The 25,871-nt window shown below is 35.0% G+C and overlaps 1 protein-coding gene across 3 annotated transcripts in view; it reads left to right on the forward strand.

Annotated features, from left to right (window-relative positions):
* Positions 1–25,871, forward strand: part of LOC123531669 (E3 ubiquitin-protein ligase HECW2-like) — a 68,256-nt gene that overhangs the window by 3,080 nt on the left and 39,305 nt on the right. For all 3 annotated transcript variants that reach the window (XM_045312837.2, XM_045312836.2, XM_045312839.2), the window contains exons 2-4: positions 7,899–8,627; positions 11,414–11,524; positions 14,922–15,031. In XM_045312837.2, the coding sequence (XP_045168772.2) occupies positions 8,330–8,627; positions 11,414–11,524; positions 14,922–15,031 (519 nt within the window). In that variant the 5' untranslated portion in view covers positions 7,899–8,329. The remainder of the gene's footprint in view (positions 1–7,898; positions 8,628–11,413; positions 11,525–14,921; positions 15,032–25,871) is intronic.

A 25,871-nucleotide genomic window follows, 5' to 3' on the forward strand; every position in this document is an offset into this window, starting at 1 on the left:
TATTTTTCAATTGATCTTCGTGAATTTTGGTCAGAATGATTACCTTGATGAAATTTAGACCAAGTTCGAAAATGGGTCATCTGGGGTCAAAAACTAGGTCACTAGGTCAAATCAAAGAAAAACCTTGTGTATGCAATAGAGGCTGTATTTTTCAACTGATCTTCATGAAATTTAGCCAGAATGATTACCTTGATGAAATCTAGGCCGAGTTCGAAAATGGGTCATCTGGGGTAAAAAACTAGGTCACTAGGTCAAATCGAAGAAAAACATTGTGTATGCAATAGAGGATGTATTTTTCAATTGATCTTCATGAAATTTGGTCAGAATGATTGCCTTGATGAAATCTAGGTCAGTTTTGAATATGGGTTATCTGAGGTCAAAAACTAGGTCACTAGGTCAAATTAAAGAAAAATCTTGTGTATGCGATAGAGACTGTTTTTTTTAATTGATTTTTATAAAATTTGGTCAGGTTGATTGCCTTAATGAAATCTAGGTCGAATTTGAATATGGGTCATCTGAGGTCAAAAACTAGGTCACTTGGTCAAATCAAAGAAAAAACTTCTGTATGTGATAGAGGCTGTATTTTTCAGTTGATCTTCATGAATTTTGGTCAGAATGATTGCCTTGATAAAATCTAGGTCGAGTTTGAACATGGGTCATCTAGGGTCAAAACCTAGGTCATGTCTAAGAAAATGCTTGTTTTATCACAAGAGACCAATTTTTTGGTCCAATCTTAATGAAAATTGGTCAGAATATTTGTTTCCATGAAATCACTAGGTCAAACATGTTTTACACTGTTATGGAGTGTTTCTTAGGTGAGCGACCTAGGGCCATCTTGGCCCTCTTGTTTAACTTTCAGTTTTGATCTCCTGCAAATACGCATTTATTGATGATACTTCACACAGTATGCATTGCTTGATGAAATTTTTACATGCACTCTGCATGATATTTGATGCAAAAACCGTGTTTTATATTGCATACACTTACTTGTACTGTTATGGTGGGCAGGGCCATGTTATGAAAATCAGTCATAGAAAATGTGCAGTTTCAAGAAGCCCAACTGGCATTTGTTGTAAGCCGCAAGTTCATTTGTTTATTGTGTTTACCACGCATGGGGAAATTGAGGTGCCACATGTATTTAAGAGGTTTTAAGTTACATGTTTTTATTGAACGGTCATCCCTTACAAATAAGCGTAAATTTCATCTGTCAATCTCTCATGCTGTCTCTTTGTTTAAATTGTTTAAGTTTTGAATTTGTTCATAGATATACTGGAATATACACTGCATAAGTCATAACCTAGCTAAAGAGATTTGACCAAGAACTGACCTAGAAAAAACACATGCAAGAAAGATCATGTACATTAAATTTTGTACGAATATCTTACTTTTGTATAAACTTCTGCCCAAAACATTTGAACAAAATTGCGAGTATTACAGTTTACTGTAAGGTTGAAATTTTTTGTACTTGCAAAAATTTGTTGCTTTGATTTTATTACCTTGTAAAACTTACCGTAATTCAAGTAAATAATGTATATTAAAAATGTCAGAAATCTTGGCATCTAGATATTTAACCACGTTCTTCCAGACGTTATGGGGAGTAGGTCATGGGGTCTTAAGTATGATAATGTTGTAATTCTAGTCATAAAATCTTAGCTGTTAAACAAGCATGACATGTAATGCTGCAAAATTATTATTCATACTATAGAGTATTCATTTTGTTGAGATTGAGATTGTTGTTCTCACACTGTGCTAGAGCTTGAACCTCAGATCCATGTTAGACCTCTGGCACATTTTGCTAATAATTTTAGTTTGTTTTCATTACAGGCTAAAAGTTTTAATCAGTTGGTAACATTTTTGACAGATATTCCCAAATCGATTAAAAATGGTCCATGAAAAATTTCGCTGTGTCAATTTCAAAATCATCACAGAATTACAAGTTTTAATAGGGAGAGTGCAGATCTAGGGATCGTGGGGTTGTCTTGTGAGTTGGATTACCCAGGCGAGGCGCGTATGTTTTCCGTGACAGTTTGATAAAAGAAATTGTGTCTGAAACAATTCCTCCTCCACAGCTGATTCAGGTGGGAAAGTTGGCAGTTACTTACGGAGAGCAGATCTGTAGTGGAACAGTATCCAGGAACTCTGGGTAGGCTAACTGCTCGCCTTTATGTAACTGAAATACTGTTGAAAAACGGCGTTAAAGTTAAACCCAAAACAAACAAACAAAAGAATTTCAAGTAATATAGATCTATTATTTCTCAAATAAAATGTCTAAAAATCCGATTACAGGTCCTGGAGTAAGTATCAGTTTGTATCATCTTTCTGTTAGCAAATTTATATTTAATCTTTGATGATGCTCGAATTTTCAGTTTTGCAGTTCATATAAGGTAGCATTGATTGGCTGAAACCACTGTGGTTGGTGATTACTAGAAGGTGCACATCCTCTCCAAGTAAATGAGAGGTCATCTCAGTACTATGACTAATCCCTAATGGATGAGAATGGAAATTGCTTGTATCCATGAAAAGAACAGATTCTTGAACCAGTAAAATTGCAAACAAAATGAAATAATTCCACAATATCATTATGTGATATAGAACAATTTCAAAGTATGTTGTATACAGTAGGTTAGTGTAGTGTGTGATATAGCCTATATAGGACAAGCAGATGTGCAGACAAGATTTCTTTTACTAGGAAGGGGAGGGGCCTGTGCCTGTTATTTGGTGACAAATTGCTCTGTATTTGGGCCATTGGAAAGAATTAGATGTTTAGTTAATTTTAGATGAAAACTGCATGATTTGAAGGGAAGCGGTCTATAAATGGCCCTTGCTATAGAACAAAAGAAGCAAATTTGGAAACAGTTGTAGGTTATTTCAGTGAAATATTTTCTTCAAATTAAAGGACAAAGATCTGTAATATTCTATTTGTTTTAGCTCATCTGAACCACAGGTACAGTTGGATGGTCTAGCATCCACCACCCATAGTTTTACTGTAAACACCTGAGAGGTCACAATGTTGGCCCAGAATTAATGAAACTTGGTTATAATGTTTGCCTCAATAAAGTTTACACAAGTTTACTATAAATTTTGGCATTCTAAGATCAGAAACTAGGTTATGGAAAAACCTTGTTAACACTTTACAAGTTAGATTTGCTTGAAACTTGGTCAGAATGTTTGTCTTAATGCAGTGTGTCTTAAGGTTTTCTAGGATTAAAAACTAGGTCACTGAATCAAATCATAGGCCATATTTTCTATCTAATTTAGATGAAATCTGGTCAGAATGTTTGTTTTAATGAAATCAGTAACAGTTGCAAAACTGGGTCACCCTAGCCTAAAATCCTGGTCACAAGGTTAAGTCATAGACACATAACACATTAGAAATCACATTTTATCTAGATGTTCATGAAACTTCTCTAGGCTTGTCTTTCTAGTTTTATACTAAACACAGTTATTACCTTTCATCATACAGCATCAAGATGAGGTCAGGTGAGCGACTTACCATCGTAGCACTCCTGTATACATCTGTTTGACATTTAAAAACAATTAGTTGAATAATATTTGCATACTCAATGATGTGGTTGCTGAATCTCATCTATACCAAGGTTGCTAAAAAAAGTTAGTATGTTATTAAGATGTTGGGCAAGTTTTCCTTTACACTTCAATACAGTATGACCAAGTTAATCCTACAGCCTGCAGAACAGACCAGTGATACAATGACATGATGGCATAGTCTTCTTGTACAGGAATTTGACTTCAGAGGAATTCTGTTTCACTTTTTTACGGTTAACCCTTATCATGCTGGACACAACTGATTCTGCCTTTGCAACCAGTGTAGATCATGATCAGCCTGCACATCTATGCAGTCTGATCAAGATCTGCACTGTTCGCCACTGGTTAAGTGGGGGTTTTAAGGACAGTCAATATGCTCTCATGTTAAATAAGGCTTTACTAGAGAGTGTTTTTTCATTCAATATACCAAATTGAATTAGTTTAATCCTTATCATGCTGGACACGATTGATTCTGCCTTTGCGACCAGTGCAGATCTCATGATCAACCTGCAATTTGGTATATTGAATGTCTGATTATGAAAAAACGCACTCTAGTAAAGCCTTATTTAACATGAGAGCATATTGACTGTCCTTAAAAACCCCACTTAACCAGGGAAGGATATCAGTGTCAACAAAATATAATCATGCCGTCAGCTGATAAACCTGTCATAGTTAGGACTCTTAAATCACAAATGTAGAGGTAATAATCATCAGAGGTAGTACTACAATCAGGTAAAAAAAATACTGAACTTGTTCCTTTAACCTTTCTAAAATGGACTGGTCCATCATTCAATTTGGGCAGTACCACTTATTATTCAGAGGAGTGAAAATTTTGCTGAAAATTTACGGACTGAATAGCAAACAGCGCAGACCAAGATCAGCCTGAATACCCGTGAAGGTTGATCTTGGTCTACACTGGGCGCAAAGGCAAAATCACTTGCCACCATGACCATCAGGCTAAAGGTTAAAGGTAGTCAATCACATTTCTGCAGCGCTCTATGACATTTTTCATTTCTAGTATATTCTATTTGAGCTTCATTCAAAGAACAAAAAGACCTATTCATATGGGGCTAGTTCCCTATTAGAAATATATTATTACACCCCTTTATTAGAAAAGTATGTAAAATCGAACCATTTCTTTGATTTTAATGTAATTTCCAGTTTTACATATGACTTTGATAAATCATGGGATGTTTCCGTAGCTTGAACCGACAAAGACATTTTAAAACATCTGCATTCATGTAGCTTCAGAATTCATTTACTTCCAGTCTATCCTGGTTGCGCAACCAAAATAGGCAAGGAAGGTAATAATAATTTTACAAACTTGAATTTAAAAGCTACAACTGAATGTTGGCAATTTACATGCATTTTGTTGGCTGTTCATTGAAAATATATTCAATTTGGTCACATTATTATACCATTTCTGTAAAACAAATGTTATTTACATGGGTGAAAGTGTAGTGGGTATCTTCTGACTTCCCCTTTTTTTGTCAATGAGCAATCATGTCCTGTATTTTCCGTTATAATATTTTGGCGATATTATGTTGCGTCATCCGCTTTTTTTTTTGACTCGTTACTTCTGCCAAAGCTAAAGTGCACTTGAGAAGAAACTGGGTCACTAGTCGTACAAGCACTTAAAGAGCGCAGGAAGTTCTCCGACTTTTGCTCTAAATTGCCTTGCGATAATTGGCCCTTGTTTTTTACTACAATAGCTCCGTTCGTACTTAAAAGAAAACACTATACCGCTAAAGGCTCATATTTGAAATGAGATGTCTAATTATAGGTAGAATATGCTTACAGATATTGGAAGATACAGTATGTGATAACAATGTAATTTCAGACAAATAGTGAAAAATTGTATAATTAATGATTTAAAGTGAATGTAAGGAAAACATGTAACTTTGGATTATGATAATAAATTATAAATTAATAATTTAAAGTGAATGTAAGGAAAACACTTTAACAGGTAGTTTTGGATTATGATAATAAATTATAAATTAATAATTTAAAGTGAATGTAAGGAAAACAGGTAGCTTTGGATTATGATGATAAATTATAAATTAATAATTTAAAGTGAATGTAAGGAAAACAGGTAGCTTTGGATTATGATGATAAATTATAAAGTAATTAATGATTTAAAGTGAATGCAAGGAAAACATGTAGGTTTGGATTATGGTAATAATGTGGATAATAGACTGTGATTAGAGATAATGTTGATGCCTTAATTTAGCTTCTGTGTGTGCATTGAATGAATTTTGAAATATTTAAATATGATTTTTGTTTACATCAGCTGATCAGTGAGAAAGGCATAAGGATCACATGTCTGAAATGTACTAGGTTTTTTGATAGGTCAGGTTGAAAGAAAAGCACTGTAAAAAGTGTCATAATATGTCATGATGCGACATTCAAAACTTCACATGTCTACCGGTACTCCCAAAATAGGAAAAATAGAAAGAAGAAAAGGAAAGGACTAAAGTGCCATTTACAAAATATGGAATTTTGTAAAATGTCTGTATACGAGTCGAGCTGTGACATTTACTGTGTGAATCTGGTCATGAATTGCTAATGAGTTTTTAGGTTCATTGATCGGATAGTTGTTGTTACTAGTGCAATATATAATTGTGTTGCTGCATTCAGTGGTTTAATATAACAATGTACATAATTATAGACTGAGTACAAAACAAATTTCTTTGTATTATTTGCATAACGTGTATAGTAGTGATTTATGAATATTTTTCTATGGAGCAACAAATTCAATACATGTGTATGTGTGTTTATGGAATATTTGCTGGTGATGTTCATTTTAAAGGTATTGAATACTGTGAAGTTATTAATTTTCATGGGTGCAACTTTTTTTTGGTTTCGGCCAAAATGCAAAATGCCTACTTTGTGTGGATGTGAATTCATGAATTAAAACTTTCTGAATAAAAATAAATGGATATTTAACTTGTTTCACACTGGCCATATCTGTCCTAGAAGCAGCACCAGTGGAGGATTTGTCAGTAAGAGAGGTGGATAGATATCCTCGTCAAAAGTGTGTTGTTAACAGTTTTATGAAATTAACTTTTTTGTGGATTGATTCAACCAGAAATCCATGAAAATAACAATATCAATGATTTTACAGTATGAACAAAGTTTGAACCAAACTTTAACCAAATCATGGAGAAGTTTAGATCTGTTGAAAGAAGTGTTTTTTTTTTTTTTTTTAAATTTTACTCAACCGTTTAGCTGTGCAGGCTGACCATAGTCTGCACTGTTTGCTATTCAGTCATTAAATTTTCAGTGAACACCCCTTTGAATAGTAAGTGGTACTGCCCAAACTGAATGATGGACAAGTCCATTTGGGAAATTCAGCATGGTAAAGGTTAGCGGGGTTGTGGTAAACAAGGTGTATTTGTACCATATTTGTACCATATCCTAGTGTGTTGTCTTTAATGTTTGCAGTGCTGTATTTCAATACCTTTACTTTGCTGAATTTAAAGTGCTTCTAATGTGTCTTGATGAATGTGCAGGCTGATCTTTGTCTGCATTGGTCACAGAATCACTTGCCGCCAGCAGGCTAAAGGTTAATAGCACAGAGTATATCTAAAGAGGTGGAGCTTAAACTTCAAAGCAAAGCAGTGCTGTAACAGGAGGTATAAAACGAATGTACTAAGAGCCATTACACTTTTACATTCCTCTTATTGGAACTTGTTGGGCGACATTTTAGTATAATTATGTAGTAAAGTTTTATTCAAATACTCAGAACTATGTCTTACATTGACCACAGATGGATGGATTAATAGAGCACCAAAACTATATTTCTTAACCTTAAGGCTGCTGGCGGCATGTGATTCTGCCTTTGCGACCACCGCAGGCCAAGATCAGCCTGCGCATCCATGCAGTCTGATCATGGTCTGCACTGTTCGCTTTTCAGTCAGTAAATTTTCAGTGAACACCCCTGCATATAATAGATGGTACTGCCCAAATTAAATGATGGACCAGTTCAATTTAGAAATTTAGCAGGGTGAAGATAAGCTTTGTCGGTTGATAATAAATTGATTGTGTTCATGTTTGCAGTTTGTAGGAGTAAAATGAACTCAACAAGAGAGTGATAAAATGATGTGCATTTCAAGCTGCACATCATTATTTGATATGACTAAAGCTTCAGTGCATTCCCATGGGTACCTTTTAAAGGTTGGATGCAGTTAACTTCCATTAAACCATAGAGCGCATCAAAAAAATTTGAATCAATAATCTGGTATCTTGATTTATAATTGATATAAAATGTGGGGCATGGCATTATCATGTTAATTCTGATGTAAAGCAAAATTATTTCACATTCATTGAAAATCATGTTTGTATTGTATTTACAGGATATCTGCAGGCTCTTCCAGTTAAAAGGAAATTAATGACATTGAAAATGGGATAGTTCATCGATTAACCAAACAGAACCTAGAACATGTTCCAGTGTATGGTCAAGAATCAAGCAGATACGATTTCTTTCAGAGTGGAATTTATTCTTACTAAAAAACATTTTGTGATCCATATAAAAAAATGTGTGAAAGGTTGAAATCATTCAATGAGACAGTACCTGTGTGTTGTTACAAGTTACTGGGTAATAAATTTTAAAAATTACCTAACTCGAAATGTCACAGCTGACACTATGTAAAAGTTCAAACCTTGAAAAATACAATTTATGACGGTGTTTATGTTTAAGAAAATGTCTGTGTTTGTTTACGATTGATATTTCTTGACAGAAATACATGCACAGACTGAGGATTAGGTCACAGTATGAGTTGCAGAAATGAATGAACGGGAAGGACTAGCAAGGAGATCGAGTTCAAAATCCAGTCAGCCAGGGACTGTTGATGATTTATCTCTTCCGTCGCCACGGACACCGTTGTTCGATGATGATCAAACTTTTGAACTACCAGAAAGAAGCAACAGTGATTCGGACCTTGCTGCACTGGCTGATGATGCTGAATCGACACTTAGTGTGTGTGGTCGCCAGTTTACAATAGGAAGTGGAGGAAAGGTCAAGGTCACATGGAAGGTCAGAGAAGAATGCGGGTCAGATGACTGGATTGGCCTCTTCCCAGTCGGTAAGAAAATACTTGACAGTAAAAGGACTTGGTCCCAACACCATCTCTTTTCATGATATTAAGTTAAAGTTAAAAGACATTTTCACCTACCGATTTATATTAGGGCGCTGTAGGTTAAAGGGCAAGGTCAGAGTGATCCCAGAACTGAGAATGGCGTAGGCCATTTTGAAAAGCATAGATGTTTTACAAAGTGCCTTTGTTAACTTTTTAGCTGACCAAAAAAAGGTGAGCTTTTGTGATCGCCCTTTGTCCGTCGTCTGTCGTCAACAATTTGACTGTTAACACTCTAGAGGTCACAATTTTGGCCCAATCTTAATGAAACTTGGTCAGAATGTTACCCTCAATAAAATCTTGTACGAGTTCGATATTGGGTTATCTTGGTTAAGAAGCTAGGTCACCAGGTCAAATAAAAGGAAAAGCTTGTTAACACTCTAGAGGTCTTATTTATAATTGTTCTTCATGAATCTTGGTCAGAATGTTTATCTTGATGGTCTCAAGGTCCAGTTTGAATCTGGGTCATATAGGATCAAAAACTAGGTCACCAGGTCAAATCAAAGGAAAACGCTTGTTAACACTCTAGAGGTCACAATTTTGGCCCAATTTTACTGAAACTTGGTCAGAATGTTACTCACAATTCAATCTTGGACCAGGGGTTCCACTAGACCCGAAAACCCAAGAGTCCCAGGACCCTTGGGCCCAAATTTTGAAGGGTCCTTTTCCAAAATACAGGAGTCCTGTCCCAACACGTCAATATAATTTACTATATTTTTTTATTCAGTAATACGTAGATCTTTACCTAAGAAAACAATAAACCCAAGATCATGTTACAGCATAATAAAAATGTCAGTCTCAGATCATATAGTCTCATATTGTAAACTAATATTTATCAAAATTCATGTTATTTTAATTAGGTTTTTCTTCAATATTTCATTTCATTTTTAATAACAGAACAGTGCTATAACACTCTAGAAAAATGTATCCAAAATGTACTATCCGAATACTGTTACACTTTCAGAATGTCATCAGAAAGTAGTTTTTGCTCAGTCTATTTGGCAAACTAAGCTAAATCAGCGATAGTTCCTCAAATAATGATGCTACTTATCATAAAAAACTGCATTGAAAGTCAGGTTTTTTTTTAGGAATTTTGGAAATATGCATATGACATCGGGTGTAATTAGACCCGTGAACGGACATTCTAAACTTATTTTTGCTTTTGAAATTATCAAAATTTGTAAAGTTTCTTGTTGAAATTACGATATGATCACTAAACAATGGTCTAATTTAAAACTGGCATGAAAAAAATCTTGCAGGGCACTTTTCACATGCTCGGTAATCAGCTGCTTACGATAATTTAATAATTGGCGCCTTTTTTGACAGTACACAGGATTCGCTTTATCAGTTAATTTCAACACTTCATTGATTTCTTGTTACCTATGTGCACTCACCGTGAGGTAACTTGCTGATAAAAAATCAGCGAGGCATGTCTACAGGAGAAAGGGCGGGATTTAGCAGAGATCAAAGGCAGTAGAGCATGACCGCGCGTGTTTATTTTGAATACACATGTCTATCGTGGAAATAGTTTTACTGAAGGAAATTAATGATAAGAGAAAGGATTATCAAAGGAAAATGCCCCCGGGTCCCGAAGGACGCACAGGCAAGTATTCTGCCGGGTCCTTTGAGCGTCTTTTGAAAATCTCCCGGGTCAAATGGAACCCCTGCTTGGACGAGTTTGATTTTGGGTCATCTGGGTCAGAAACTAGGTCACTAGGTCAAATCAAAGGAAAAGCTTGTTAACACTCCAGAGGTCACAATTTTGGCCCAATCTTATTGAAACTTGGTCAGAATGTTACCCTCAATAAAATCTTAGACAAGTTTGATTTTGGGTCATCTGGGGTCAAAAACTAGGTCACAGGTCAAATCAAAGGAAAAGCTTGTTAACACTGTAGAGGCCACATTTATGACTGTATCTTCATGAATCTTGGTCAGAATGTTTATCTTGATGGTCTCAAGGTCCAGTTTGAATCTGGTTCATATAGGATCAAAAACTAGGTCACCAGGTCAAATCAAAGGAAAAGCTAGTTAAAACTGTAGAGGCCACATTTATGACCATATCTTAATGAAACTTGGTCAGAATGTTAATCTTGATGTCCTTTAGGTCAAGTTTTAATCCGAGTCAGATGAGGTCAAAAACTAGGTTACTAGGTCAAATCAAAGGAAAAGCTTGTTAACACTCTAGAGGCCACATTTATAACTTATCTTCATGACATTTAGTCAGAATGTTAATCTTGATGATCTTTAGGTCAAGTTCGAATCTGGGTCATGTGGGGTCAAAAACTAGGTCACCGGTGTATAATCAGAGGAAAAGATAGTTAACACTTTAGAGACAACATTTACGACCATATCTTAATGAAACTTGGTCAGAATGTTAATCTTGATGATCTTTACTGACTTTAGGTTAATAGGTCAGGTGAGTAATACAGGGCCTTCATGGCCCTCTTGTTTAATTTTTGGTTACAGTCTTGTGTGTTAGCAGATTCCTCAGACACTACTTGGGAAATTGCTTTCAGTCTTTACACAATCAAGTTTTTCAGCAGTGAAAGAAATGACCCCAAAAGAAACTAAAGCTTTTATTTTGTCAAAGTAATGCTCCTTTTAAATTCAACATAGAACATGTAGAAGATATGTGAAAGATTTGCACGCATAAGATGTTTCTTGTGAAAGTTTTGCATGCTAAAATTTTCTTGTGCATGTAGCTCTAAATTTACCATTACTTGCAAAACTTACAGGTGAGATGAGGGAGTCAGCATTCTGGGACAGTAAGACACGTGGTGCTAATGGAGGACAGAAAGGGGAACTACTCTGGGATCTTGATGTTGTCAGCCATTATTTCACTGATGGTAATTTCTTTTCCTGTTTAATTGGTCCTTCCGTCATTTGTTTGTCAGCTCACCTGAGAATGAAATCTGTTGTTGATTCACCATTTTGTTTGTTTTCACATGCGTAATTTTGACACAATGTACATATATGTTGGAATAAGTTCTTGGGAAAATTAGATGACGGGTCAGCAACCTCCGCGCAGGAATATTGTCAAACAATCATCCCTGCCTTCAAGCAAATCATGCGATGATGGTACAACCATGTGGTCCTAAAATGGTGACACGCTTGGCTATGCCAGATTAATCAAATATTTGCCATAACCTACAATCAAATTGACATAAAGAACACAGTGAAACTTGAAAGTATTCAATATATCTATATTTTGCAGTATGCCATTCGTCAAAGTTTCTCACTGTACTCAAAATACTGTCAAGTAATTTCATTGTTTACATTTTTAGCAGGTGCACGTCACAACACCAGAAAAAAAGAAATAATTTTAGTATTACTGCATTCTTTTTTAGTTTTTTGCTAGTTTTACAAGCAAAGTATATAATATATAATACATATAATACAATAATACTGAGATAAAAACTTTTTACAACAAAATTAATATACCGGTACTGAAAAATATAACTTGGCTGAAATTCAGCCCAATTTATACGTGGTGGCAGTGTCTACTGTACCAACAAGGGGAAGTAACACTGTGTTGGAGTTTGACAGGTCAGCTGAGACTATTGTGTCAAGAGTTACGACCCTTGATTTATCAAAAAATGCCAAATTTAACCGCTTAAGTTAAAGTTAGTGGGCTTAAAATTGATGATTTTGGCCAAACAGCTGTAAAGCCCAAAATTTGTGGATTTAAACTGAAAAGATAAAATGTATGGGAATTTTTTGTGTTCTTTGGAAACATAATTTCATGTAGTACTGGCTGTGATTAGTCTTGCACCGTCTCGAAATTCAGGAAAATCAGTTTCCCACAAAAACGCTAAGTTTACATACAAAAGTCATGTACTCACTAGATCTTGTGAAAATTTGATTATGGGCCATATTGAACCAATAGTTTTATGCCTTAAATTGATCAAAAATGCAATATTTTACAATTTTTCCTCTAAAGCACATTGAAAAGTCATATCAGTAAGATCTCAATGAAGTTAAACTGTTTGATAGCAAAGAAATGAAGATTTAAGGAAATTTAAATTGTGAACTTGTTGACTGCAGAAAAACAGTTAAATACCTTTTCTCCTTTCAACCACAGACAAAAGTTATTTTTGAAACAAGGAAGATTTATTCCAGTGTAAATGCATTTCTCCTTTTATAGATCTTTTTCTTTCAGTGATTGCTCTCCATTTGTAAATGGAATTTGTTGTCTTGATCACACTTACCTACAAAAACGCTAATGGTCTCTGTGTATGAAATTTTCAGGATATTTCCTACTAAATGCTTGGAGTTGAACAAAAATACAAATTTTTAGTTAAGGTATATAAATCTTGATGATAAAATAGTCTCAAATTTAACTTTTATTTTCTTTGTTACCTCCCCTGCCTATCACCTGTTTAAATGGTGTTCTCAGTTTGCTTTTAAGTTAAGAAGTTTTTATTTATATCAGGTACGAACTGTCATTTGTTGTCATGCAAGCAGTTTTGTTGACTTCACCTGCTGACTGACGTGAAAATAAAAATTAAGATCTGTCAAACAAAAACAGGTTGTACGCATCATGAAGAATGAAAATTTTATAGACAATAATGTGATGATTTTTTTTGTGCATCAGATTTTCATGTCAAAATTGAAATATGCTAGTAGTGCCTGCTTCCAGTCTTAAAAAGAGCATGAAATACACTTTGTGTTCCCTTTCATTATTATAATTGTCACAAGTTGACTCCAGTTAATGGCTTAAATTAGGCACTTACCTTTTATATAAGGTGAAATTTGCATAATTGTATTAATGAATACTAGCAGAACACAAAATTTGCCTTGAAAGTGATTATCCAGATGTCATTCTCTTAACTATTAGCCTGCTGGTGGCAAGTGATTTTGCGTTTGGTCTGCACTATTCACTATTCAGTCAGTTTATTTTCATTGAACACCCCTTTGAATAATAAGCGGTACTGCCCAAATTGAATGATGGACCAGTCCATTTTAGAAATTTAGCAGAGTAAAGGTTAAACGATGGTGAAAACGGAAGATTTTCTAGAGCAAGTACTTAAGTATGATTAAAGCACTATGTGTCCACACCCATATGCGTGCATTTATTTGTTTCAGTGCTATTTAGTACAAAAGATATAGGCCATTTTCTCCCCTCATCCCACCTGATCTTCACTTGTTTAAGCTGTGTTTATGTTTAATGATTATGTTTGATTTGTTGATATAAATACTGCTTTTTTTAGCTCGTTTATTAGAATATTTTCAGTCAGTAGAGCTGTTTTTGTCACTCTTTTGTCAGTGCAGGCCTTCCATCTGTAACACGTAAGTTTTGCTGCGATGATGATGTTGGCAGGTTTCCCTAAAACTAATTGGCCTAATGATTTCAAACTTCACACATATATTTGGCATCATGTGATGACCCCACAAGACAAGTAACATAACTCTAGCTTTTATTTTGTCAAAATTATGTTCCTTTTTAACTTTGAATTTCTGGTTAAAGCTTTGCATAAAAGTTACCATGCGAAATTCTTTCAAACTTAACACATTTCTGGTATCATGAGATGACCTCAAGGGTGAAGTTGTGTAGCTGTAGCGTGTATTTTGTAAAAAAATTGCCTTTTAACTTAGCAATTACATGTAAGCAGGTTTCTCAAAACTACTTGGCCAAATGCTTTTATGACTACATAATGACTTTGGCATAGAAATTTCATGATATGTTACTACTTTTAACCCTTAGCCTGCTAAATTTCTAAAATGGACTGGTCCATCATTCAGTTTAGGCAGTGCCATTTATTATTAGAAGGGGTGTTCACTGAAAATTTACTGACTGGATAGTGAACAGTGCAGACCACGGACGTGCAGGCTGATCTTGGTCTGCACTAGCCGCAAAGGCAGAATCACTTGCTGCCAGCAGGCTAAAGGTTAAGATTCTCGACTCTTCTTTGGCAACATAGGATGACCTTTTACGGCATGTTCATGATTCTGGCTTACACATTATAAGCATTATGACCCTTTTTCATCATAGAAAATTTTGCTAAGGCTCTTGTTTGTAAGCTAGTATTGGGTGGAAGAGCTTTAAGCCGTCGGGCTTGCTGTCATTAGCTCTTTCTTCTACATCACTGATCAGATAAGTCTTGCGTATTAGCTAAGTTGAATAGAAAAGTGTGCTCCGGCTCAAAATCCAGAGGTACGTTTTCTTTCTCAAACTAGGCCCTGTTCCAGAACTACATTTTTAATGAGTTATAATTATCAAAATCTGAATGATTTTTGTTGCAGCAAAGACAAAGGTCTGTTTCAAATACTTCAATGGCAGTACAGGCGACCTGATTGCAGTAAGCCCAACCATTGTGATCCACAATCCACATAGCAGCACGGCAACCTCAGAGGTAAGCTTTCATTTACCTGAAACAATCAAACTATCTAGATTCAGCATGTTTGGTTCAGGTAGAGGCAATATGATTTACTAAATTAACATAATTTTCTCCCTTCACTATTTTCACTCATTTCATTGGGCAGTACTTCGTACCAAAATGTAAAATTCATGCAAAAGGAAATTTCAAGATGTTACATAAATTGAGAAAATCATTGTAGAATAAACAAGTTTGAAAAAATAGAATTGCTAAACAATGGTTGTTTAAACAGGAGTGGTGGTTTAGTGGTTAAGGCGTCAGTCACTCAGTCAGCCGGAAGGTTGTGTGGTCACAACTGTTTCTTCTCATATAACGGTGGCACTGGTTTTTCCGGGAAGCTGACTCGAGTGATCATAACTTTTTTCACAGTCAAGCTGTAATAAATAAGTGTAAACTTACGAAAAAAAAAAATTTTGTGGTATATGTTTTTAAAAACAGGTGGTCCAACGTGTTTGGTCCTTCAGGGCCTCCTCTGCCATTCACCAATGTAGCCAAATGCTACAAATTCAAAGAACTGGCTACAGATTTTTGCAAGCGACGGCAAGAATCTTATTAACCTGGGGTCAAATTTCAGCTATTCATCTTCAGTTTGGCAGTTCCTCTCAAAAAGTGGCTACAACTTTCTGAGGCCCAGTGGAGGCCCCTTTTCCTTTTTAAAGTTCTGCAGTAGGTCCTTAGCTGGTTTTTCTTACAGCTTTATAATCCACCAGATTTATTTCTTTCTTGTATCAATACGATATCAATTAAGGAACAAAATTGATGACAGCTATCAGATTTACCCTCGCCACTTCATACATCATCTAAATATTCTCTTCTAATAAAAACTTTCAAACAGATTTTTTTAATGTACAAAATGTTGAAAGTGGCCTGCAGGCAAATATTGTCGCAATTTCACAGTGTATGAGAAAAAGAGATCACAAATTACTTTGTCGAAAATTGAGCTAACATTAAAATTGCACAGCAAGAGGACATGCAATTATATACTTACCAAAGATACACATCTTAAAAGGGCGTCTGACTTGATACGCTTACTGAAATTAAAGCGAAGGAGAAGGTTTAATAGAGTTTAAGTGTAGCAATGTTTGGATAAAGTTTCAGAGATATTAAATTGGCCCGGCAATTCTAAAGGTATGCAAATGTGTGTTTTTATGATTTGAATATGTATATTTGATGCTTTCAAATGGAAGAAAAAATGTAAGATATTTGCATGTAATTGGAAAAGAAATGTCTTTCAGGACATAAATTTTTATTTTCTTTGTATGGGTAAGACACTTTTGAAAACATATACTCTGTAAGAATAGGATGATATATTGTTTTTTCTCGCCGAAAAAAAAGCCTGTAATTTGTGAAACAAATATATCATGCTAAAAAGATGGCATGAAAATAATATGAACAAATATATTGCTAATATGGACCAGTTTGATAGAGTAGTCAGGTTGCTTAAGGCTGCTGTCATCTTAGGTTGAAATACCTGAAAGTAGAATCGTGATATTTATGTATCTGAGCTATATTTCATAGAATTTTCACCCTTAAAGGGACTAGTAGTTTTTTCAGCTCAATTTTAGCAACATATTGACGTCTTTTGTTTTATACATCAAATTGTCATCTATGGCCTGAAATTTATGCGAATGCATCCCATTTTTTGTACCAATCAAATATTACTACATTCATGCATTTCTTTACAGATTTGCTATTTTTATTGTTTTGCACTACTTCAAAGGAGAGGCTTTATGTTTATTGACTATCCTTAAAAAGTAAATAGTGTAGGATGCTGTAATGAATCGTTTTGATTTAGATTATTAAAGGAAATGTAGATCAAAGAAACATCTGTCTCGCAAAAGTTCGGATTTCACTGACAAGTTTAGTTAGATGTTTCATAAGTCAATAGATACCAATTTTTAAGAAAGGGCAAAAATATAAAGCTGAGAACTATAGACCAGTCTCATTAACGTGCGTGTGTTGTAAACTTTTAGAACACTGCGTTACAGGTCACATAATGGGACATGCAGATAAAAATAACATCTTGTATCCTTTGCAACATGGTTTTAGGCAGGGGCGCTCTTGTGAAACGCAACTCATTGAATTTATTGACGATGTAACAAAAAATATGGATTCTGGTAAACAAAAGTGATGTCCTAGTCATGGACTTTTCGAAGGCATTCAACAAAGTTAGCCACAGCCTTCTGATTAAAAAACTAGAACATTATGGTATTGATGGCAAGATTAATCGTTGGATACAAAGTTTCCTTAGCGGCAGGTCACAATCCGTGGTTGTAGAAGGGGTAACATCTGAAAGTATCAGTGTTGAATCTGGCATCATTCAGGGCTCAGTCCTGGGACCGAGCTTATTCCTACACTATATAAACGGCATGCCCCAGGGTATAACATCCAAAGTTTGTTTGTTTGCTGACGGTACAATAGCATACCTAACAGTGTCATCAAAATCAGATGCCCATACTCTAAATTCGAAAAATCGATGGAAAATGTCATTTCATCCTGAAAAATGCAATGTGATAACAGTTTCGCGTAAACATCATCCAATTAAGTACAACTGCAGATTACATGGTCACACCTTGGAATCAGTGCAAGTTGTTAAGTATCATCTGAGCTTAAATGGACTGAGCATATCGCTAAAACCTGTGCTAAAGCTAATGGAACTCTTGGATTCTTAAAGAGAAATTTAAACATTTCATCTACAAAAGTGAAAGAGCAAGCCTTAAAAAGTTTGGTTCGTTCGAATAATTGAATATGCCGCAGCAGTATGGGACCCCTTCTTTCAGCAAGATATATCTAAACTCGAACAAGTCCAGAGGAGGGCGGCAAGATACGTATTGCATAGACACAGAAATCGATCTAGTGTGACCGAAATGTTAGACCACCTTGATTGGCAATCACTACAAGACCGCAGACGGGATCAAGACTTAATATGATGTACAAAATTGTAAACGATATTGTTTACCATCGATAAAAGTAATCATTTAATCCCACCAACTCGACAAACAAGAGGAATGCAAGAACACTCATATCAAATCCCACACTGTAACAATGATTATCGTAAAGAATCCTACTTCCCAAGGACAATCAGGGAATGGAATTGGTTACCACCGGATATAGTGTCAGTGGCGACCCTGGAAACTTTCAAGTTTCAGGTGTCCAAGTACTTTGCCTAATCTCTGTAAGTTATTCTTGTTTTTAACTTTCCTCTGTATATAGTATATCTTTTAACTCTCAACTTTTTATACGCATACTCCCAAAACGTCAGTATAATCAATATGTTGATTGTGGACGCGAAACGGCAGAAGCAGAAGATAAAGGAGCAACTGCCTGACCAGCTGAGAAAAGAGACCATCTACCCATGGGTTCTGCTATTTCTGACTTGCTGAGACAGGGGACCATGATACTCTCAATCCATGGTTCATGAGACTGAAATTCTCAATTCATGGTTCATGTGACCATGATACTCTCAATTCATGGTTCAGGAGACCATGGTATACCCAAATACATGGTTTATGAGACCATGGTACTCAATTCTTGGTACTGTGATACTATCAGTCAGTGGTTCATGAGAACATTATACTCTCAATCCATTGTTCATGAGACAATGATACTCATTCTATGGTTCTATCATCCCCATTTGGTCGAGTCAAGAGACCTGACCCTTTTCCAGGCAGGTTGAGACAGGAAAGCAATAATTTTTAATTATGGCCTTTGGGTAACCTAACTGTAAGGGCAGAGTAAGAATGTGTAGATCTATCACAATGATTGTGTCATTAGACAAATGAATGAACACAGATTGTCAATAAAAGCAAGTTAATGTGCCTCGGAGATGATCCTTTCATATTAAATAATAAGCAAAAAATCTGCTTTATAAATACGGCTTCAAAACATGTTTGTTTTATTCCACTGGCAGTCTCAGATGAAGATGATATTGACCTCGAAATCACATGATTCAGAACTGTTCATTATGAATGTGGAACTTTTACTGCAGCCTTCATCATACATTATATGAGCTAGATAATTATACCGATTGTTATATGGCTAATAAGTACATAAATTATGAAGCAGTTCTTTGGCTTTACATCTGTTTATAGAGCGACAGCTTTGTTCCATGAAGCTGATCAACTGACGCGATATTTCATTATAGCAGTTTTGGATGCAAATTTTTTGTGAACACATTTTTCTGACTGTAGTGCATATGTCAGTACAGCGTACCATAATATTAATTTGCACAAAGAATTTAGGAGAAATTATTGCCAGTAAAAGATGAATGAGAAATTATTGTGGTTGTGTATAAGTATACTGTTTATTTGTATGTCAGCATAATGTAAGGTGCGTGTGTATTATGAAATTGGTGTACATAGTGCATAACCTTTTTTTCCAGAACTAATCTGTTTGTACTAATTTGATTCTGGTTACAAAAAGTAGTTCCTAATTGTCCATATCCCCAAAAATCAGTATAGTCTGTGATAAAGACATAATTGATGGTACTGCCGATCAGTACATAACCATCATATGAGATTTTCGCAGAAATATAACGAAAGAGAATATAATAATTATTGATGGTAATGCCGATCAGTACATAATCATCATATATGAGGTTGCCTAAGAACAATAACAAAAGATTAAAAATATCGATGGTAATTAATTATGCCGATCAGTACATAACCATATACAAGATTGCTAAAGAACAGTAGCAGTATAAACAATAACTAAGTTAGACCGTGGAAAGTTATTTAAGACAATGGGTTACTGTTAAGGCCAAGCAGCACTGTTGATATTGTTGGTGAATTTCATTACTTGATTTTCCAGCTGATATTTTATGGTTTTGATTACATTTTGAGTAGTTATCACATATCATAAGTTTGCTGTGATCGGAATCGTCACTTTTTAAGAGGAACCTTTTAATGAATACTGTCGGATTGCAGTTTTTGAAATGGATGCAGTTTTTGTAATAGATGCAAAATTTTTTGGATTGGATGCATGTTAATCACAATTTGTAAATAGTTTTATGTATTGTTACGCCCATTGCAGTTTATGTAGGTTGTCTGTAGGGCATGTTTGTATATTAGATAATATTATACTGGATATATAACAGATAAGACTAGTGGTGATAAATTGATCATCGGAGACAGTTACCAATAACGAACTTGTCAATACGTTTATAAAAATTACTTTCTGATAATTGACAACATATAACTTGCTTAAGGCAACCTGGTTTAAAGCATGCCATTGATGAAGGTTATTATTTACTGTTATACTGGTGCAGTACTGAAGAAAACAGGTTTATATAATATCAGTGATTCTGTGCAGTTATGCTGACTTATGCCTAAAAGAACCTATAAAAGATAGGAAGTAATGCCACATGTGACATGACCTCAGCTAACCCCCTCCATCAGCAAGACCCACCACTCTTATTATGTACTTAGTCAATTTTCTCCTGGCCCTCCAGCAAACCATCTGGTATAGAAATGAAGCTAAGCAATTTTATTTAAGCTCTTCTTAAAATTAGCTAAGGCTTGTTAGCCTTGTGGACTTCCTAACAGTTTGTAAACCAGCGTGCAGGGATGTGCCAAACCTGCTTATTTAATGTCTTCTTGAAAACATTAGCCCTAGGCCTATAATGTAATTGTCAACTTTTTACTTTCAGTTTTATATGGTCACAGTGGCCAAATTAATGGTCACCACAGTATTCAGTGGACATTGTGACATGCGACCACTATAATTACTGTCAAATTTGATTGGTCAGATGAAGGTCAGGGGTAAATTTGATTGGTTTACTTTTTAAACACAGGTGTTGCCAAGACGGGAGGAAGTCATTAGTTTAACCCTTTTTATGTTGTCACCTTAATTGTTAGAAGTTTGTCAACGCGTTTGTAAATATTGGTGTGTTGTGTGGTCAAACCTCAGTTTTTACACCAAATATGCTGTCAATTAGCTATAGGTGTAAGTTGTCATAGATTTTTTTCTCACTCGTTAATGGTGACATTATTTGATCTAGTACCATATAAAGGAAACTGGGCATTAATAATTGACACGATTTGTGAACATGAATGTAATGGAATATAGATGGATATAGATCGTCTTTTTATTGGTGGAATTCTTACGGAAGTGATTGTTGAAAATCAAGGACAGGAAGCGATAATGTTCACTTAGCCAAGCAGTATGTCATGTAGCTCTATTACAGTCACTGTTTTTGCTGATTAAATAGATTTGTTTAAATTAAAGCAGAATCTGATTTGAAATTGTTACAAATTGTAGAGAAATTGGAGAATTGGAGAGAAATTGAAAGTTTTCTCTCGAAATGTTTTTGTATGAGCAATTCTCACTGTGTCATGATGCAGATGACTATTCCCGATTTATTCTGTTGACATTCAGAAAAAATTGCATTTCATTTGCGTAGATTGACTGTAATCAAGATAATTTAAAATTTCCTGTTGAAGTTGGTGTTATTTTTGAAGTACTTTTTTTACAAATTGTCTTGAGTCCAGTCATAAACATTAATTTTTTGAAAGGTGTTTTTTCTGGTAGCTCAAGTGATGGCCTCTTCCTGCCCTGTGTGAAACATGATACTGCTGGTTTTTATTAAGGAAGGTGAAAATTGATCTGAATAAATACCTTTTGAAGAAAGTTTAAGTATCACTTTAACAGAAGGTTTACTTTTTGTAAAGAGGGGGTCAGATGACCGACACTTTCACCTGTTTGCCTGTTTACAGATGTATTTTCACAGTTGTTACACCTGTTCAGCGTGTTCAGTGTGATTTTTGCAGTTCTTTAGTTCAGGGTTTGGGAAGTAGGGGTGATAGTGTCAGGGCTAAGTTAGGAGGGTACAGTTGCATGTAGACAAACAAAATCACCTTGTAATGAAAACAGTTCCGTTACAAATATCATGATCAGTTTAACCCTTAGCCTGCTGCAGGCGAATTTAACAGCCTTTGCAAACAGCTTGGAACCAGATCAGACGCCGATTAAATACAATTTTAGCAGACGACATTTCCAGCAGACGACAATTTACCTAGCATGCTAAAGGTTAATAATTGTCCCGAAAAAGTGGCAAAAGCTAAATGTTTTCTTTTGTTTGAATTGAAATGGTATGATTTGCATAATTATGTTCAAATAGATTTGGTTTGAAAATGTTAAATTGAGTATTTATAATAAATGGGGGAAAATATATTATTTGAGGAGAGGGATCGGAACAAATTTTTGTGCTCAGACTAGCCAAAAAGTCACTAAGCATTGTAAGATTTTCCTTTGCCAATCTTTGCTTGGCTTAAAGCAACTATAATTGCACATAAATATAGGTTTTGTGTAGAGGCAATGAAACAGTCTCTTTATAAATCCCTGATTCTGTCTTATTGGTAAAAGCAAACTAGTATTCAGTCCAAATTAGACATTCAAAAACACTTCATTAAAGAAAAAGAACAACCTAAAATGCAGAGATGCATATTTCTGGGTCATTATTTTTAATCATTTTATTTTACAATACTTCATACAATAACTCCTTTGATATTATATAGAAGACGTCCGATCTTTCGTTGAGGTTGAATGCGTCCAAACTGCCTTTCAGACAGGGTCTGTCTCCATGGAAAAGAAATTGAACGAAAGTAGCGTAAAGCAATTTTGCTGTCATTTTGCTGTGGACTTTTAATACAGTTTTTATAGTTATGATTTGTGTTTATTCTGACTGTTATCTTGTTTAAATTATCGCTCAACTGCCTGACAAAAGGCCCGTCAAATTTTTGTGGGATTTTTAAAATCTGGAAGATTTAGATAAAATTTTACAATTTGCCTGGAGACACTGATTACTGTAGGTACCTGTCTGTTTTATCGAGGTCAATTTGGTTTATGATTTTATATTTGTAAAATGTTAAGGCACGCTGAGGTCAGTTCGTTTAAAATAGAGAAAAAAATGATTTCATTTTAAGTTGATGCAATCAGCAGGTTGGAAAAGTGTAGTTTCAATAAGTGATAAAATTTTTATCTTACTTTGCCTTCCACTTTATGAATGAAGGCTATTGTTGAAAAAATTACATCCTGTTTCATTTTTATTGTAGTCAATCCTACATTTTCAACATAAGCATGTAACACAGTTGGAATTGCTGATTATGCATTCAGCAGCCCTGTATGGCTGTGCACTATATGTTGTTAAGTGTGATCTTAGATCACTGGAGATATATCTGCTATCATTTGTTTGCAGTCATACTATGCATTCTGGTGTGAAGGGTGAATGTCGCTGTGCTATGGTCATGTTATGCATTATGGAGTGAAGGGTGAAGGTCACTCTGCTATCAGTTTGTAGTAATATGCATTTTGTTGTGAAGGGTGAAGGTCACTCTGCTTTCATTTTGTAGTTACATATGCATTCTGTTGTGAAGGATGAAGGTCACTCTGCTATTATTTTATGGTCATATTATGCATTATGGTGTGAAGGGTGAAGGTCACTCTACTATTATTTTATGGTAATATTTTGCATTCAGGTATGAAGGGTGAAGGTCACTCTACTATTATTTTACGGTAATATTTTGGATTCAGGTATGAAGGGTGAAGGTCACTCTGCTGATCAATTTACATTCATTTTCAATGCAGCCTTTTGTGCAAGGTAAATGTCATACTTTGGTAATATCGGAAGGGAATGGTAAATTTACATATATTGTGAATGAACCTGTACAATGGAACTGACATACACCAGCACAGACACACCAGCATACACATAGTGATGTGACCATATAATTCAGACTATATATATTACAAAGGAGGAAATATCTATTTTATAAAAAGAACCAGGATTTTTGTAATTGATAAGCCATTTGTAACAAAAATTAGCGAAGTCTCTTATACCATTTAGAAGTGGAACAATCTGAAGACTTTGGTACCTTTGAAATGCAAATGGGTAAAGCATAAAATTATTATATGAAAATGTGTTGTGATAGAATAAATCAAGAGTTTTATTGTCTTCAGAAAAACAAATATAGGACAAATTCAAATACAATAATTCAAACTCTAGTTTTATAAAATCTTGCACTTAAAACCTTTGTTTTTGGAAAATTGATTTTTTGCCTTTAATGTGTCCAACCCAATTATATTTCAGTCCTGTTTAGAGGGTATAAAGGCATCAGGCAGCAATTACTTGCCAATTCTTCAGGATTCATGAATAATAAACTTGCTGCTTTATGATTGTTACACACTCCCCCACTTATCCGAACTTTTCATTCATGTTTTCTAGCCATAACATAAGCATGTGTTTCCTATGCTCTTGATTTTTGTTACTGAGATATGAGCCACGCCATGAGAAAACCAACATAGTGGCTTTGCGACCAGCATGGATCCAGACCAGCCTGCGCATCCGCGCAGTCTGGTCAAGATCCATGCTGTTCGCTAACGGTTTCTCTAATTACAGTAGGCTTTGAAAACGAACAGCATGGATCCTGACCAGACTGCGCGGATGCGCAGGCTGGTCTGGATCCATGCTGGTCGCAAAGCCACTATGTTGGTTTTCACATGACGCGGCTCATATATTATACAATACAGGATTGGAAAACATTAGTGGTACCATAGGGAAAGCCTTTAATCCTGGTACTTGTATTGTGGGTGGGTTAAATTAGCCAGTGTGGTAATGGAACTCTTTAGTTTTATATTACAGGCTATTGAATATTACTGATTTAAAGTATCTTTTATGGACACAATCATATAATTGGAAATGGGATGAAAATGAGTTCAAACTCATAGCAGGATGGAATTTATTTTGAGATTTCTGCTTTTCTTAAGGTTTGTTAAGCTTTATTTTTTCTTCAGTCTGAAATAATTGAAGATGAAGATTTTAAAGGATTTAATGAAGAATACCCTTTCAAAAATAATGGTAAATAGAAAAAAAAAAAAAACTAATTACACTGAACTTTTCAACCCCAAAGTTCAATAATTGTAGTTTTACTTTAGAACAGAAAAGTTGAAACACTGTAGAAAAAGTTAAAAAATTGGAAATCAAAATAATAGTTCATTTTTGTCTAGATGAAAGAAATTGAAACAAACTTCCTGTTATTTTTGAACTCATTAAATGGGCAATGATTATAACCCGGGCAACAATTTCAAGTTAACCTTTAGCCTGCTGGCGGCAAATATTTCTGCCTTTGCGACCAGTGCAGACCAAGATCAGCCTGCACATCCGTGCAGTCTGATCATGGTCTGCACTGTTCGCTGTTCAGTCAGTAAATTTTCAGCAAACACCCCTTCAAATAATAATTAAATGGCATTGCCCAAATTGAATGATGGACCAGTCCATTATAGAAATTTAGCAGGGTAAAGGTTAAATAGCTTGCACAGGAAGAGGATGGCCATATATCAGTTTCTGAAACGGAAATGTATTATTCCTTCATCAATTCAGACACAGATAAGAGAGACTTTTCAATTATTAGAGTGAAATTTCTTCCTGTATTTTGCTTTCCTATGTTTTGGTGTGCTCTAAAGTATTTTGAATATTGACTGAGGTTAGGAGCCATGGATTGCCAATTGTAGCCATTCATTTAAGGTTTTAACTTTATTAATTACGTGTGGGGAAAGAAAATTGAGAAATTGAATACTGTAATTGCTTATGATATTAGGGATATTTAGGATGTCTGTGTCTGCAGTGGAGATGGGTCTTTATTTAGCTGAGGTTCTGAGAAATAATGAAATACATGAAGAAAAAGCTTGATGAAATGCTGATCTTGATGTTATTTCAAAACTTTCAGAGATGGTTAACTTTGCTCTCACTGAATTTTAATCCTGTTTTTTTCTTACAGGGATATTTTCAATGAAAAAAGTTATATCTGAAAACTGTAAGCAA

The sequence above is a fragment of the Mercenaria mercenaria genome, chromosome 11 (assembly GCF_021730395.1).
Source record: "Mercenaria mercenaria strain notata chromosome 11, MADL_Memer_1, whole genome shotgun sequence".
Classification (NCBI taxonomy): Eukaryota; Metazoa; Mollusca; class Bivalvia; order Venerida; family Veneridae; genus Mercenaria; species Mercenaria mercenaria.